A 17,764-nucleotide genomic window follows, 5' to 3' on the forward strand; every position below is an offset into this window, starting at 1 on the left:
GGAGTTAGGGAGTTCCTTACCACTCCACTGACTTGGGATGGATTCTCCCAAGGAGGACACCTCCGCCAGGACGCGATGTAGCGGGGAGCCCCTCACACGGGTGACCAGACTTAAGGAACCATCGTGCTCCGCGGTCACCTGGAGGCTCACCCCCGACACCCCTGGGGCAGTCGACTCACCCTCATCGTCGTTTGGTACTGGTCCCCATTCTAGGACCGATGGTACCTCGGTAGTAGGTCGGACTGACCATTGTAGGGCGCACGGGCCCACAGCAGGGTCCGCAACATCGGGATACACCTCCTCCAGGGCACACGGGCCCACAGCAGGCTCTGCATCCGCCAAGATAGGGTGTTCATTGCTGTCACTAAAGTGGTCCGCCGGCAGGCGCATCACCACAAGTGACTGGTCGCTGGATTCACTAGAAGGTGGGGGTATATACGCCTTACCCTGTGATTCCTCTGTATAATCGCTGAGGTGGTTCGCCGGTAGGCGCATCGCCACCGATGGGACTTCAACCTCGTCCCGCTCAGGAACCGGATCTGAAATGTTCACTCGGGCACACGGGCCCTCCACAACCGGTTGTTGGTAGCGGGAATCCCTAAGTAATTTCTCCCTGAAGACAGACTTAACTTCAGCACAACTCAGAGTGATATAGAGGTCAGGCTCCTCCTCCCTAGAACAGTCTGTCTCATCCACGTTTGGTTGAAAGTCACAGTGCTTGCTCCCCCTGGTGGACTCTGAAGGAGGGGCACTTTCTACAAGGGAGTGGTTCTGGCTCTGTGCTGAGTCACTCACAGTGCAGGGGCGGGGTTCAGGTTTTCGCGCCCAACCCGGACAATACTCTGCAACAATTTCTTGCACAGTCCTGGTGCTCTCCCGACTTGGCGGGAGCCGCCATCTTAGGTGTGAATCTCTGCTAGAGAGAGACTCCATTTTAATCACAGTCTCTGCAATTACACTAGGGCTCTCTTCTGTATAGATAGGGGGGTAGCCTTCTGGTTTTCCCGCCAATCCCAGACAGTTTTCCTCAACACAATCTAGTGCAGGCTTGCAGCCAGCAGCACGTGCGTTCTCCTGCTTTGGCGGGAGACGCCATTTTACTGGGTCTGCGTAGACTAGGGGGTACCCCTCAGACGGGCCCCCGGGCATACACAGGGCGGACGGTGCCTCTGCCAGGCATATATCCGCAGTGGGGATGGCCACAAAAAGTATCATTTTCCATAGGGCCGTGGGATCGTGTTCTTCTTCTAAGAAACATGCGTGCGGCCACCCTGGAATTTCACGCATATAGGACTGAACCTCAACCGCGGGCATAGTTGCGGGAAGGCCTCCTACTACCACTACCTGGCCAGGCTCCATATACTGCCTCAAAGCCCAGGCAAGGACCTCGTGTTCGGACTTCACAAACATGGCGACAAAAATAGGAATGGGACAATTGGGAAAAAAATGGAACAGAGCACCCCAGGTCTGGATCTCAGCAGCGCCTCCAAATGTAGCCCTCTTTCCCCCCCACCCTAAGTGAGATTGGGGTGGGTAGGTGTATCTGACTACTATCAGTGTGGTGCGGTACCTGTTTGGCAACCAGGAGAGCTGAGCTTCCGCCACGGGGAACCTGGGGTATGTACTTACACTCGGTGCAGCGCCTCCACTGATGAGGGATCCCAACGGGGTGGGAGTGTGCCCTCACCAGAACAACCATACAGTAAATACACACCGTGTGAATAAACAGTATTTACTGAACATAACCTGTAACTCCAATAACACCTCTTTGCATAACATCAAAACAATATATCAATAACAGTGCATCACTCTGAATGCATACCATTCCCCCACCCACATGTCCATCATCACATTCCCCGCAGTCTCTTGAGTGTCCCCAACAATAAAGACCAGTGTGAGTGTGAGGGATAGCGCTTCCCTGTGTTGGGGCCCGGTGGTGCACTTAATATATACTACCTCCCTGACCAGTCCTGGTCAGGAAAATCCTTGGAACTCAGCAGCACCGCACAGTGATCCCACGGCGTGCAGCGCTGCTCTCTGCAGGAATAGATGCCCACGCTGCATCCACAGGAAAGGAATCTCCAGCCGGGATGCTCCTTTAACACAGTCTCTGAACACGCTGTCAGACAGTCAGAGGCCGTCAGACAGCATCCCTCTTGCTGCTTTGAATAGGGTGAAGGAGTCCCTGTCCTAAGGCCAACCCTATATCATACAGCTTCCTCTGGTGTCATAGGGGACTAACTGGGCCCTGGGGTATACCTCTACCCTAGTCCCTGCATGCAGAATAACTCTCCCTGTAACTTCTGTCGGATCCCAGACTCTGGCAGCTCACCACGTGCAACTGGCACTGGTGATATACACACACTGAACAACTAGCTCCTAACTCACTTATCCTAACGCGCCTGCAGCCGACACACAGCTCTCAGTCAGCCGGCAGACAGTAACACACGCTGCACACACATTGCACTCAGTACAGGCAGCGTCACATGCAACACTCAACACAGCAACCTGGAACCCTAACACTAACACTAGCAGCTACGCACTGCAAACTTCAGAACGCGTACAGCAACTTGCTGCACACTAGCACTATGCACTAGCACTATGCCTTCTTGTCAGGCCTCACAGCACTGCCAGCCGTGATCCTGACAAGACAGCACACAGACACGCACTAAGGGCAGCGTCCCTATGTGGGCCGTCCCTCAACACTTACCCACTAACCTGGTGGGGAGTTGGGGCCTTACTTGGGATGTGGGGACCTTACTCGATGCAGGAGCTGCATATGCTCTCTGCAACCTTCCTTCCCTCACAGCTCCCCAGCTCCAACTGACAAACGTGCTGCAGTCCAAACAATGTATCCACTTTGCCTGCCTGGCCTTCCTAAGCCCTATTGGCTCCCTGGTGTCACATGGGGCATACAGAGGCTCATGGGATATGTAGTCCCAGCTCAGAGCCTTCCCTGGTAGGCTAGGGGTTCGCGGGCTTTTCCTACCCTGCACTGCGCTTGCGCAAGCTTTCCCGGGCTTTCTCTCTTCTCCCTGAGCTGTCCCTATGCTCGCGCGAGCTATCCCTAGCTCTGGGGCTTTCCCTGCGCCTACGCGTCCACTGCGCATGTGCGAGACGGTCCTCAATGGCGGCGCCCTGCTCTGCGGCCGCCGGGACTTTAGCAACGGCCCTATCGCGTCCCCGGCAACCGGCCGCAGGCAGGGGAAGCCGCGCTGCTCCCTGCTCCAGCCCCCACCCTTGGAACAGCCGTCGGGTCTTTCGGCACCCGCGATCGAGCTGACCAAGGGGAGGGGGGTCTCAAGGAGCTGCGGGAGCTCCAGGCTACACTAATTTAAAGGACACCTAAGTAATTGTTGCATATTGTTTGTAGTGTCACAGTCAATCACGTGGACACCTGCTTTAAAGTTAGCCAGATAGTGGTGTACATAGTAGATCTCTAACAGCTGAGAACAATTGATGGGGACAGTATCCCATACGCAGAGGGATGTTAGATGAATATCAGGGGTGAAATGTAGAAAAACAAATGGAGAGAAAGGAAGGAATATATTTATTTTAGTCCACTGCTGCTAGTAAGTGAACTAAAAATGTGTATGTCTCTCCTCTTTTTAAATACAATACTAATGAAAAATTATTTTTTAATTGATCCATTTACTCATATGATGTGCGCGAAATAGGATCTCTCTCTGTGGGATCCCCCCACAGACACCTCCTTTCTGCTATAACTAGAAGAATACTAAGAAAATTGGAAATGTGCAGCTATAATCAGATTTGCACTAAGCTGCAGCACTGTGACAAACGTTTTTTTTTGCTGGCCATGTAAACTAATGCTTGTCAAACATAGTGATTAAAAAAAAATCAATATTACTGAATTACTTGTCAAGGGTTACAGAAATGATCTTTACAAGAAATGTAATGAGTAAACTGTATAAATGTGGTTATTAGCTCTTCCAAAAGCTTTGCATTGCAGGTTACAGTTCTGACTAAAGAACATACCTATCAACATCTGGTTCTCAGATTATACATTTTACGACCATACAATTTATGTGGAATTGAAAACACTGACCTAAATCAACAATTATTCACTGTTCATTTGCAATGGTTGTTATGGTGCTTTTGCACTCGCATGTGTGTGAATATCGTTGTGCTTACTTCACAGACAGGGATCCAAGACTAAATATTGGCTTCAATTATAAATAAAATATAATTACCTGTATATTCTTTATAGCTTTTCCTGGAGCCACACCTCCTAAATAGAGTGGCGCATCCACCTCCCAAGTTGCATCAGTGGTAGGAAGACTGTCTTCTAACACGCGGAGGCCATTAATGATTAATTTACCCGTATTCATTTCACGGACACATATCACCTAAAGAAGAAACACACAACAAAATACCTTTACTAGATCTACTATTTGGGTAAACAGGAGATATAAATACAGAGGCACTAATATTGGTAGATATAATGGTACTTAAATGCAAGACGTTATTTTCTTTAATCTCAAGGCACATTAAGTGAATCAAAGATGTCTACCAATAAAATCCTTTTAAGTAGTGATCTGAATGCAATCACATACTAATGATTATTTTTACATCACAGCTTTCTGAAACATTTGAATGGCAGTCGTTTTGTGATTTAAACAAGGACATGGGGACTGATTTAGAGTTTAGACATAGTCGGAAAGACCACATTGATGTAAAGAAGTTAGTGCTGCTCAGCCACTGTTTGTAATAAAAACCTGATTTAGAGTTAGACGCAACAACTGATCTTACATTATTTTAATGAGGTCTTATAATGGCGCCATTAGCTATGTGTAACTTTTATGTTTTGCAGAAAATCATATGTCAGTGTAATATTTACACACAGCCTTAAAAACTTTACTTTTGGGGGACTGGCCTCAGTATCTGATCTCAGCAGAAGGAAGCCTGAATAGGCTCTAACATTTCTATGATGATGTGAGGTGTTGGGCAGTATCTCTGCCTTATCAGTTAAGAAGGGTTCTTAAATTAGGAACAGCCATAAATCCAACTCTAAATTGGACGAAAAGACAACAGGTGCAAATTTAACGTTTGAATACTCATTTTAAGATAATTTAAATAAATTAGGAATAGATACACCTTTGCACCACCCATTGAGTCATTAGGTTAACGAGCCTCAGTGTTTGCACATGTTTTGGGCCAACTCTAAAGCAGGGTTTTATTTTTATGAGGCCCAAACCATCAGTTGGCGCCTGCACAATGAGTTTGTGCTGCAACTCCACTGTCATAAGCCAAATCTAGATTGTTAGGCTTAAAACGAAACATGTAAGGAATGTCAAATAAAAATGCAAAAGTACCCACTCTGCACGACCAAAAATCAAGAATGTGAAAAGATTGTGGAGTTTGGATTCCAGTTTTCAAATGCTAGAGGCATTCATTTTAGGCACCATCTTTTATTCACACACCATTGTATGCTGGTCTATAGGTTTGTCAGCTTATGTAACATGCAACTAGAACTTACATTATGCCACTGGCCATCATTATACTTCTCTTGGCTTCTGATTCTTAGTTTGTGTGGTCCAACATTGAACATAAGAGTAAGCCGGCCGTGGTCAATGAAAAGAGTCATAAAATTATTTTCTTCTTTATCAGAGATGTAGAAGATCATTCCATTGGTTGAATATGTTTTCAAACTAATAGAGAATTCAGACCTACCAAATATATAAACAGATGCACATTAAAAAATAATAATAATTAAATATATATATATATATATATATATATATATATACAGTGGTTGACAAATCACCAAAAAATCTACTCGCCACACAAAAAAATCTACTCGCCACCTAGTACCAAACGTGTGCTGCTTGGGCCAATATTTACTCGCCCGGGGGTTAAATCCACTCGCCCGGGGCGAGCAAATGTATAGGTTTGTCGAACACTGTATATATATATATATATATATATAAAAATATATATATATATATATATATATACACATATATATATATATATATATATACACATACATACATACATATATATATATACATACATACATACATACATACACACATACATACATACATACATACATACATACATACACAGTATATAGCTCATCAATATTCTGCAAGTATAAGAATAACACTTAATAAAAATACCCAAGTAGGGACTCTACATGTTGCCAAAGTTCATATAATTAAAAAAAACTTTTACAGTCTACCTGGTTAAGAAAATAAGATACTGTAAATGTTATGCTAACACACTTTTTCATATAATACAACATGGATGGTACAGGTGCGCCGCCGAGTATTCTAAAACTTGCCTTAAACGTGCCTTGGAAAATCTGGGGCTATCACCAACAAGACCCAGGTACATGCTGGGTACATGCTGCAACATTTCAGTGACATTTCTGCAGAGACTAATGGCCCATCGGATTAACACAGCAGGGGTCCCTGGCAGTCCCATTCAGTTTGAATGGGACTGCCAGGGACTCCCGCTGTTAATCCGATGGGCCATTAGTCTGTCTGCAGAAATGTCACTGAAATGTTGCAGCATGTACCCAGCATGTACCCAGCATGTACCTGGGTCTTGTTGGTGATAGCCCCAGATTTGTTTTAGAATACTCGTCGGCACTACAGTATGTGGATAACTAGAGATGATAAAAAGGAGTAGTCTTATAGAATTGCACCTCTACATATGGTTGTTTGAACACATTTTAACAAATGGTATTTGGAATTAGATTGTTGGGATCTCCTGCTGATGAGCTGGAGATTCACTGCTGGGATGAAAGCTAAAAGGAATGACTAAAATTCTGTACTCTGTTTTTCAGAAGGACTTCAACCAGTAAAAAAAGCTTCCATGTACATATAAATATCCGCCCCCCGCCTCCGCTCTGATGACAGAGGTACGCGGCACACCGGTCACGCGCGGGACTCCCAGCTCTCCTCGGGTTTCGGCTCCTGTCTCCGCCCCCGCACTGTATGTACTGTAGTGCCGACAGGTAATTCTAAAACAAACCAGTGGCAATCACCAACAAGACCCAGGTACATGCTTGGTGCATGCTGGGTACATGCTGAAATATTTTAGTGACATTTCTGCAGAGACTAATGGCCCGTCGGATTAACAGCGGGGGTCCTTGGCAGTCCCATTCAAACTGACTGTGTTAATCCGATGGGCCATTAGCCTCTGCAGAAATGTCACTGAAATGTGTCAGCATGTACCCAGCATGTACCTGGCTAGTTTAAGGCAAGTTTTAGAATACTCGTTGTCTCGTCTGTATATACACACACATATATACACATGTTTGGGGTGGTAACCAGCTTAGCTAGCCACCCAGTTAGAAAGGGCTGGAGGAAAAGTTTATTTATTCTCCAAAGTGGAGTAGGCCTTTATTTTGTTTCTTTTGATATGTTTTGCCTTGTTAAGGGTAGAGGGTAGTGCACGCACTCAGTCACACTGTTAAATGAGGGGTACTTAGCTGTCGGTGCACTGGTTCTAGGGAGCTCCTGACGTCCCAAAGTAGTCCAGTAGGCAATGAAGAAACAGGCACACAGTCTTAATCAGCAACAATAAGGTTAATGTGCCATGAAAACCAACGTTTCAGCAGTACAATACAGCCTTACTCAAGGTGAGAGCCTTCACCTTGAGAAAGGCAGTATTGTACTGCCGAAACGTTGGGTTTTCATGGGACATTAAACCTTCTTGTTGCTGATTAAGACCATGTGCCTGTTTCTTCATTACCTTGCCTTGTTAAGGGAACAGACTCAATAAAGCCAGGATTTCATTTCACCCTAATCGGTCTCCATTAAATGTACCTCTGCACACATCTCTTACACTCATACTGTATATTAAATATTCTGTGAAGACGTCTTTCCTGTCCCAGAGAAGGGAAGGCTTCTTTATATTGAATATGGCCTTTGGTACATTAATAGTTCTAGATCAGGGGTGTACAAACTCTTCTCCCTCGCCTGCTCTTACACCCTGCTCACCCCCCCCCCCCTTGCGCTCGCTCTGGCATCGGATGACACAGCAGGGTTATTTGACATCATGGCGATGCGTCACTGGAAAGTTAAGGTAAGTAAAGTTACAGAGGCTTTGCACAATCTCCAGCATTTCATTTAAATGCCTTCGGAGAAGTGCAGGACCTCTGTAACCGCCGAACCCCCCGCCCCCCAGTTTGCGCACCCCTGTTCTAGATAACAAAAACATCTGTTTACACAAGGGCTTTAATAGCTGCTACAGCCCTTTACTACTTACTTTTGACTGAATTCTTTGGGAATGTGGTTGAATTCTTGGCGACTGTTTGCTGTACCACCATATAGATATGCACGCTTGACTGCTTTTGGTCTGCTGGACAAGGAGCACTGAGAGGCTTCCCGGGGGCCATCTTCTGTTTGTATGGCTTTAGATCCAATTACAGCTTGTGGCAGCACTCCTTTTTCTTTCCCAAGCTTCAATAAGAAGAAGAATGATATTAACACATCAAAAATAAGGATAGAGGTAATTGTCAGGGCAAAAGATCTACTGTATTTCATGAAAAAGAAGGAGCTCTGTGGTAAACGCAGGGTTGCAGATCTGTCTGAGACATGTGAAGGTACAAAGGAATGACTAAAGTACTGTAATCGTCACAAAGAATAAAGAATCAACAGTGGTAGTAAAGGAAGTTTTCAGCTGCAAAGCTTTAACAGAGGCGGTCACATAAAATAGAGGTTCAATTAGCCAATAGTACTTTTAGCAAACTACAATATATTGAGCCCATGGAGTAGACCTCAAATATTATGGTTTGTTTACTGCCCCATGACTTGATGAAGATATAGTACGTTTTAAAATGCATATTGTGATCAGGGCCACCGACGGGGGGAGAGCCGGGACAAGTGTCCCAGCCACGGTGGCTGGCGCTGCAAGTTGGGCCTGACCAGAGGTCAGGCTCAACTTCTGCGTACAGCTGCTGTGCCACTGGTTGCTGCCGCTGGGCCCAAGCTCTCACTCAGCTGCTGCTTGCCCTCTCTCTATTGCCTGAAGCTGGGGCCCAGCTTCCAGGGCGCACCGGCTGGAGAGAGAGCGGAATGGGACATTTAGTCGAATATCTGCCGGTGCTCGGACGCTGAACAACTCATCTCCAGGACACCTCGCCACTTAATATGTCGCCTCTCTGATCCCCCCTGCCGCTGAGTTCCCTGCTCAGATGTCCTGCGCGGCCGCCGCTCCATCTTTAAATGTTCCCCGCATGCGGGACATCTGAAAGGGGATCTCAGCTGCATCGGAGATTGGGATCGGACCGGCGACATCAAGTGGCGATGTGTCCTGGCGGTGAGTTGTTTGGCCAGTGGAGGTTTGGTCAACCTCCCAGACCGTGGGAAGAGGCAGGCAGCAGCAGGGGAGTGGTGGCAGCAACCAGAGGCACGTGGAAATTGTATCTGGGGGGAGGGCGGTAGTGGTAATTGTAACTGGGGAAGGAATAGTAGTAGTAATTATATCTGGGGAGGGATAGTGGTGGTCTTTGTATTTGGGGGGGGGCAGTTGTGGTGTTTATATCTGGGGGCGTAGTGGTGGTGGTGTTTATATCTGGAGGGGTAGTGGGGGTGTTTGTATCTGGGGGGGTAGTGGTGGTGTTTGTATCTGGGGGGGGCAGTGGTAGTGTTTGTATCTGGGAGGGTAGTGGTGGTGTTTGTATCTGGGGGGGGTAGTGGTGGTGTTTATATCTGGAGGTAGTGGTGGTGTTTGTATCTGAGGGGGTAGTGTTGGTGTTTGTATCTGGGGGGGTAGTGGTGGTGTTTGTACCTGGGGGGGGGGTAGTGGTGGTGTTTGTACCTGGGGGGGGGTAGTGGTGGTGTTTGTATCTGGGGGGGTAGTGGTGGTGTTTGTACCTGGGGGGGGGTAGTGGTGGTGTTTGTATCTGGGGGCGTAGTAGTGGTGTTTGTACCTGGGGGGATAGTGGTGGTGTTTGTATCTGGGGGTAGTGGTGGTGTTTGTATCTGGGGGCGTAGTAGTGGTGTTTGTACCTGGGGGCATAGTGGTGGTGTTTGTATCTGGGGGCGTAGTAGTGGTGTTTGTACCTGGGGGCGTAGTAGTGGTGTTTTTACCTGGGGGGGTAGTAGTGGTGTTTGTACCTGGGGGCGTAGTAGTGGTGTTTGTATCTCGGGGGGTAGTGGTGGTGTTTGTACCTGGGGGGGTAGTGGTGGTGTTTGTATCTCGGGGGGTAGTGGTGGTGTTTGTACCTGGGGGAGTAGTAGTGGTGTTTGTACCTGGGGGGGTAGTGGTAGTGTTTGTAGCTGGGGGGGGGGTAGTGGTGGTGTTTGTACCTGGGGGAGTAGTAGTGGTGTTTGTACCTGGGGGGGTAGTGGTGGTGTTTGAATCTGGGGGGGGGGGGGGTAGTGGTGGTGCTTGTACCTGGGGGCGTAGTAGTGGTGTTTGTACCTGGGGGCGTAGTAGTGGTGTTTGTACCTGGGGGGGTAGTGGTGGTGTTTGTATCTGGGGGTAGTGGTGGTGTTTGTATCTGGGGGCGTAGTAGTGGTGTTTGTACCTGGTGCTGGAAAGTGTATTATAGAATAGCAGCGCTTAGTAAATATGGGTATTTCAAACCTCAGGTACCAAGTACCACTTACTCTCTTTTTCTGACTTCCTTTGGCTTTAGAAGAGTTTTTACCGCGTTTATAAAGCAGAGCAACTGGAGGGGATTCAACAGGACATCCATAAAGAGACGTATGGACTTTTTCTGTGTATTTCTGAAAATCTTCTACTTCAACATCTCTGTCAACCCTAGGGTATAAAAAGATGACAGTGATTGTGCCTATTACATGTACTGTATATCAGCAAGGCTATGGCTTACAAGAAAATATTGTAAGTCAACTCATTATTATTACAATAATCCAATTATTTATAAGTCACCAACATAAATTGGCATTCCTGTGCAAAAATGGCCGCTTCCTCTGTCTCTTCCCCCCCTCTCTTCTTCCCTCTCTCACTCTCTTTACCCCCATCATCTCTCCTCTCCATCTCTCTCTCTCTCTCTCTCTCTCTCTCTCTCTCAATCTCCCCTTCACCATCAATACTGCAGTTTAATAAATAGGCACAAAGTAAACTAGGGGAAAAATTGTGAAAAGAGTCAAAACAAACCATTTACCTGCTGGTACTGTATATCACATTTTAAATATGGCAATGTTGGTCTTAATATATTTCTATGCATCAGCATAGAACATGAATAAATAGCATACAGTACAATGTAATATGTAACTCCCCTTTGCATACATATAAGTATATTGATAGACATGCCCTCTGGTCAATGGCTGTAAAACACTGAAAGAACTTAGATCATAGGACATTGGTTGTATGACATCACAAAAGGAGGAGTGGCAAGTGAGAGAGGCTAGGAGGAGCAGTTTGGGAGAGAGGGCAAAGTTGCTGAGGGAGGACAAGAGTGAAGAAGTCCCTGTCCCTAACGGAGAGACAGACAAGCGTGGTGTTACCCATCCTATCTCCAACAAGACCCAGAGGTCCCCTCAAAGGGAGGGCGGCTGTGCTACTCTGTCTACCAAGAGGACCAGTCTTGTGAGTGATCAGAAAGGATTGATGTTCAGGGGGATTGCCCCGACACCCTACACTATTGTTTCAGTACACACACGCATACATCATAGATCAGCTATACCTTTGCGAAGTACCGGCCTGCAACTATACTCATCTTCACTACAGTACATCAATAAGTTCCATTGCCATGTCTCGCCACTGGGATTGTATTGCGTAGTGTTAGCTACATGTCTCAGGATTGTAATTGTATAACTTATGTATGTTATGTGGGGTCCTAGAATAAAGGGCCACTGCCAGAGTGGTCTGAAGATCTGCACCTATAAAGTACTGTTACCCGAATACACGTGTCGCTTGTGTTGTCTGACCTAGACCGGTCCTCGGACTCAGGGGCCCACCCTGGTACTACATATACAGGGGAATAAAGATGTGTTACAATTGTAACATACATGCATGAGAATATCACATACCTGGTGAAATATGCATTGCTGATACAGCCTGTGAAATTAGCCAGGGAAACATCAAAAGGGGATCCACCAAAATAGAATTTTCTCATCACTGGAGGGTTTGCATCAGTTTTCTCTCTGTCTTGGAAACTTATGTCTGTTTCATCCACCAGGAGGTGATATCTGCAAGCACAATATTAATACTTTGTGTCGGTGTAATACCAAGCATGGGAGGATGGCAGAAAGCCTACAGTATGCAATGCTGTAGGACATAGGTTTCTATTTCAAATTAGGCAAGCTTGACATGTTTATATGTAAGAATATACAGTAAAGTATGTCAATTGTCTTTGATTATTACACAGTAAATTAAACCCGGAAGTCAAAGTGTGGGCATGGAGTACCTTTGAATTTCTGTTTAAAAATCAAGAATACTTTTTTTATGAAAAATCTTACAGTTCAATTTACAAATATATATATATATATAATTTGTTATTGCGTGTTTAAAGCAGCACTCCTGGTTTGAGTTTATTTTTTTATATAGGTTTATATATATATATATACATACATTTTTATAAAAAGAACTGAAATAATGGTCCCAATGCTGCTTAAATTGCTTCACCATATTAAGTTGTTTTCTCACAAAAACCTCAAATTCTTGTGTGATTCCCAACACGAATGTACTTCGGAGAAATGGCTTTTTATATTGGGCTCTCATCATCTGCCAGCTCAAATCACTGTTTTTGAGAGAACCTCATTTTCATATTTTGCTCAAATGTTAACGCAATTTCAAGCATTTTCCAAGTCCTGTATGCTAATGATAATTTAGCACTCTTTGCCTTTGCATATATAATGTTTATTAAATTAGGTGAAAAAAACCTATAACTACAGTATATCACTGTGAAGCATAGAAAATAATTTTTTGGCAAACATAAGGCCCATAAAATGAGATTGATTGAATCAGAGGGAAACAGGGATTAGAAGAAAGACTGTGGAATGGGTTAGTGAGAGAACGTGTAGTTAATTGTAACCTCTCGGCTTACATTCGTGAAGCTATTCATCATTTCACAAATTATAAGACTTGCTGTAAAAGTAGAGTAGTTAGAAGGGGTTAAGGGGCAGATTCATCCTGCTCCATTGCAGGGTATTGGCACTGATCCTGTGTTAACGGCAATTCAAGTCAAAGGTAGTTAACGCTGAACAGGGTGCAAACCCCCACATCCGAGCTTGATGAATCTCAGCAAACAGTAAGTGCGTTACTGCATCTCAAATATATGTTTCTATTGTCCAGATCCACAAAAGGGTGCTAAGCTTCAGCATGCCTAACTCCCATTCAGACTTTGGGATCCAGGCTTAAGTGGCAAAAAATTAAGAAATGAAGCAAAATTTGTCAGATAGGATACGTTTGTGGTAAATTTCATGTTTTACAAGTGCAATACGGTTTATATAATAAATTATACCTGGTTGGTGAGACAGAAGCAACAAGAAAGTGGCTGTGCCCATCATTATACTGCATGTTTTTGGACTGAACTTTGATGTCCTTTATACTTAAGACAATAGCACCTTTGTCCATGGAAACGGAAAACACATCAGCCTGAAACAAAGAGATATGGTACATTTAACACAAGCAACATATCAACCTCTATCGTAACATGACATAAAAACAATGCATGCATTTCCCTTTGCAGAATTTATTAAGCCCATAATTTATTTCTCCCCCCTAAACTGTACATGTAATGTGCAACGACTACTCACCCCTTCAGAGTGATAGAGCAACAATCCACTGGGCTGCAGTGTTTTGAAACTGAAGGCCCCCTCAAAGGCATCAAAAGGAGCAAGCTTCTGATTGGAAGCAATAAAGCTTTGTCCATTAAAATATGCTCTGCGGGACATCTGTGATGAAAGGAGAAACAGTTAGTGATCCATTATTCATTTAAAATAAATATGCTCCAAAGCATTTGATTCTTTTATAGGGTACAGCATCACACCACAGAGAAGAAAATACTCCAGTATACTGTTATATCAGAGAAAAGAATCGCATAAAAGATAGATAGGACCCCAACGAAGTTGTCCATATGGAATTGGTATCCGTAAATTGACCTTTGATACATTTTATCCCTAAATTGTAATGTCATTTCATTTGTCGACTTGCATACTGTACATTTATGTAATATACTGACTCACAGGACAATGCCACAATACAACACATTTAATGTGTTCATCTATGCAAGGCGTCAATTTATCTACCGCACAGTAATTGTAGAAATCAAATCATTTCAGGGTTTCCAATCCAATTAGGAAACGTGCTGAATCCTGGGAATTTGAGCGCTCCATCTTCATATACCGTAGGTGGAATACCAAAACTCACATTTGCCGTGGGAAAATATCATGTACTAGCTGGAGTGTAAGCTCATTGGGCGAGGATTAATTTCTCCCAATGTTATCCATTTTTGCCTGATAATTTTACCTGTAATTTAAAATGATACCCACATAATTCTGTGAAGTACTGCTGCATACTGTACATGATGTAATGTTGTATAAATACTATTATGTACAGTATGTAGTCTGAGGGAATATAATAATATTGTTTGTATTTTAGATAGCACTGATAGTGTATGCAGTGCTGTGAGTAGGATTTTGCAGACACCATTAGTCCCTGCCCCGCAGACCTTACAAAGGAATTCCGGTGCCCGTGGCACGAGAGATAAAGAGGCTTGCCCACAGTGACAAGGACATCTGACACTTCGACCCAATATTTAGTCAATTATTTTTAGCTGTAATATCATCATTTGCAGTGATAAAAAACCATATAAGATCAACCCCTACAAAGAAATATATTTAAATGAGAAAATGATAAACCCACGTTTTCCTTTTGGTTTCACCAATTGTCTTCTTTATGTAGCCCTGGTAAGAAATGGGGCTATAGTTCTATCCTCCTCCTGTGTGTAAACTCTGCTAAGGGCAGATTGCCAGGAGTTGACATGGGTTGTATTGTATTGTATTGTATGTCTTTATTTATATAGCGCCATTAGTGTACATAGCGCGCTTCACAGTAGTAATACATGTGGTAATCAAATAAATAACAGATAATATTCCCAGCTTATGACACTGGGTTGTGTAAGTGAAGGTAGGTAATGTGACCCGGTGTCCAATCAAGAGATGCGGGGGCGGTGCCTACTGGAGGTTACATAAAGCAGTGTCACTTCCTATTTAGAGTCTGTAGAAGTGAGTTAGAAGTTAAGTGATAGAGTTGGAGGAGTGGAGTGATCAGCTCATGAGTAGAGCTGATCCAACTATAGTTAAGTGAGGTGGACTGTTTAGGGGGTGAGGGAAGAGTTAGCCCCACTCTGGATGCCCTTGATCCAGAGTGGTGGCAGGGAGGACCATCACAAGGGAGACCAGTTGGTGGACGGTGTATGAACTGTACCTGTCGGCTGCTGCTGCTGCCCTGGAGAATAAAGACTGCTGCTATTAAAGACAACCCTGTGTGAGACTGTCATCTCTCATCCCTGTGTGGGAAACTCTCTGGTAAGGATTCCACCCCGCATTCCTGGGGCTTACTAAAGATGGAGGCGCTGCACCATTGAACCAGAACGAAGGCATCCACCCCAGTAACCTGTTCCTGTTCTTCTACCATGTCATAGCGGGAGACCCAGGCCCTCCTGTTGCCAGCAGGTATGCACCACACAGAGACACTTAGCCAGACCTCCGAACACCTTAGGGGGCCTGATCTGCGATTGGGAGGGGGAATAGGGACTATATTTAATATTACAAAAATCAGCAGCAATACAAAAAAAATATCAGAGCTCACAAGGGAAGGGAAGTCAGCAGGCACACACTGTTACTGTACATATGCAAACTAGAAACATGTTTCAAAGCCCCCTGGCCCCTTCGTCAGGCTTTAATCCCCATGAGTGTTCTCATATATGTTTTGTATTGCTGCTGATTTTTGAAATATTAAAGGAGAAATTTGGTGAGACCAAAAAGAAACATGTGAGTTTATCATTTTGTTATTGAAATATTTTTTTGAGTGCTGATCCAATATGTTTTTGTAGTTGTATGCATCCAGCAGTATGGATGCAGAATCTTTGCACCTCTACTTAAGTAATAATATGACAGGGCGAGTGCAGAATGCTCGTTAATATTGCAGCTGTGGACAGTGAAGAAAGAAAAGAGGGTAATCAAGGTGTCATCAGTAAGCAAAAATAGAACTAACATTCCTACAGGCACTGCCGTAAGAAATAGGAAATACTCATTATGGGTGATTTACCATTTTATCTCGACAGGGACAGACATTAAAAATGAATGAATAGTAATTGTTTAATGACAGCAACAGGCGAATGAATACACGAAGCAGCTCTGTTGGAAGACAGTGGACAGAAGACGAAACTGCCCACCTACTAATGAATACAAAATATAATGAATATAATTATTTTTTATTGTGTGTTTAAAGCAGAACTCCTGGTTTGAGTTTATTTTTTAATTTTTTTATATACGTTTGAAGCAGGGGGTTCTCCAGAGCTGAACAGCGTTAATTTCAGCTCCGGGGCCCCAGTGCTACCTTTGTAGGAATACCTTTTGTAGGGGATGTTGGTAGCAGCTCCGATTGGGCTAGTTGGGCTATCATAATGGCGGTTTAAATGTCCCGCGTGATGCGGGCCAATAGGAAGCAATCACACCATCCCTTGCAGCTTCCTACTAGCCCGCTTGACCGGGAGACCCCCTGCTACTGGCACCCCCTATGGTGGCAAGTATTTTTGAAGACAGGGAGTCGATGGAGCTGAAATTAACACGGTTCAGCTCAGGAGACCCCTGCTTCCCACCCAAGAACATATGCTCCTTTAAGTGCAGACTGACATTGGAGGTGCAATCAATTGAACACATTTATTCAATACCATTATTAGCCCTGATTTATTCATTTAAAAATAGGTTAAATAGCCGGTCTAATTTAATATAGAATGGAAAATAGAAAAACAAATAAAATTGCTTTCAAATATATTTTTGGGCGTCATAAATATTTGCACTAGTTTTGCAACCCTACTGTATGTGACCTTATGAGGAAAATATCACTTGTTTCTGCCAGGAATAGGTATTACTAGAGGACTTTAGACCACCACTATACTTACTGGAGACATTCAGAAAGTTACCTAATATTAGACAGGCCAAGTAAATGTTGTATTTACTATATAAATGTTGTATATACCATATTTTGCTTTTATGGCCTTCCTGCCTTGTTCCATTGAGACAATTCACAAATAAGTAATTTATACTGAACTTACCAGTGATTCTTCAGGACAGCCATAGCTGATACCGAGGGTATCAGGCTCTTCTAACAAATTGAAGTCCTTCTTCTGGGACTGGAAACTTTTCATGCATCCCTTGTATGCAACATCTACAGACAGGTGGTTCCTCACACTGCAGGGAATAAAGATCAACAGTTAATATGAATTTGATTCCTTATGATATTTCATTCCTCCCCTCTGCTTGTTTCTGGTGCTCTGTCACCCGATGTGTCACTTCTGCATCCTGTATCTCTACTGCTCTTAAGTCATTGCCTCCATGGTTTAGATTTTCCTTTCAGTAAACGAAAAATCTATCACCATTCTCAGGTCCCACAACTGAAAACCCACACTTCAAAGAAAATGTTTCAGTCCTTTGAAAATGCTATTAAAGCAGCAGCCCCCCCACTCTATCCTGCTCCCCTCGCCCCTGGACCTCCATTTTTCAATTTACCAGGATGGGAACTAGGGCGATCCCCAGAGCTGGCCTGCATTATTTTCAGCTCCATGGAACCCCTTATTCCCGAGATACTTACC

The 17,764-nt window shown here is 44.3% G+C and overlaps 1 protein-coding gene and 1 long non-coding RNA gene across 3 annotated transcripts in view; one reads left to right on the top strand and one right to left on the bottom strand.

The window, feature by feature from the left end:
- LAMA4 (laminin subunit alpha 4) overlaps positions 1 to 17,764 on the bottom strand; it is a 132,820-nt gene that overhangs the window by 10,081 nt on the left and 104,975 nt on the right. The window contains exons 28-35 of the mRNA XM_075597648.1: positions 17,228 to 17,363; positions 13,704 to 13,841; positions 13,409 to 13,542; positions 11,976 to 12,134; positions 10,590 to 10,743; positions 8,242 to 8,435; positions 5,498 to 5,687; positions 4,212 to 4,367 (exon numbers count right to left, since the gene is read on the bottom strand). Of these exons, the coding sequence (XP_075453763.1) occupies positions 4,212 to 4,367; positions 5,498 to 5,687; positions 8,242 to 8,435; positions 10,590 to 10,743; positions 11,976 to 12,134; positions 13,409 to 13,542; positions 13,704 to 13,841; positions 17,228 to 17,363 (1,261 nt within the window). The remainder of the gene's footprint in view (positions 1 to 4,211; positions 4,368 to 5,497; positions 5,688 to 8,241; positions 8,436 to 10,589; positions 10,744 to 11,975; positions 12,135 to 13,408; positions 13,543 to 13,703; positions 13,842 to 17,227; positions 17,364 to 17,764) is intronic.
- LOC142493513 (uncharacterized) overlaps positions 6,819 to 17,764 on the top strand; it is a 32,939-nt gene continuing 21,993 nt past the window's right edge. Inside the window, exons 1-2 of one of the 2 annotated variants that reach the window (XR_012801128.1) lie at positions 6,819 to 6,985; positions 10,619 to 10,824. This is a non-coding gene — a long non-coding RNA (uncharacterized LOC142493513). The remainder of the gene's footprint in view (positions 6,986 to 10,618; positions 10,825 to 17,764) is intronic. The other variant, XR_012801127.1, reaches the window with a different exon arrangement.

Source organism: Ascaphus truei, chromosome 4 (assembly GCF_040206685.1).
Source record: "Ascaphus truei isolate aAscTru1 chromosome 4, aAscTru1.hap1, whole genome shotgun sequence".
NCBI lineage: Eukaryota > Metazoa > Chordata > Amphibia > Anura > Ascaphidae > Ascaphus > Ascaphus truei.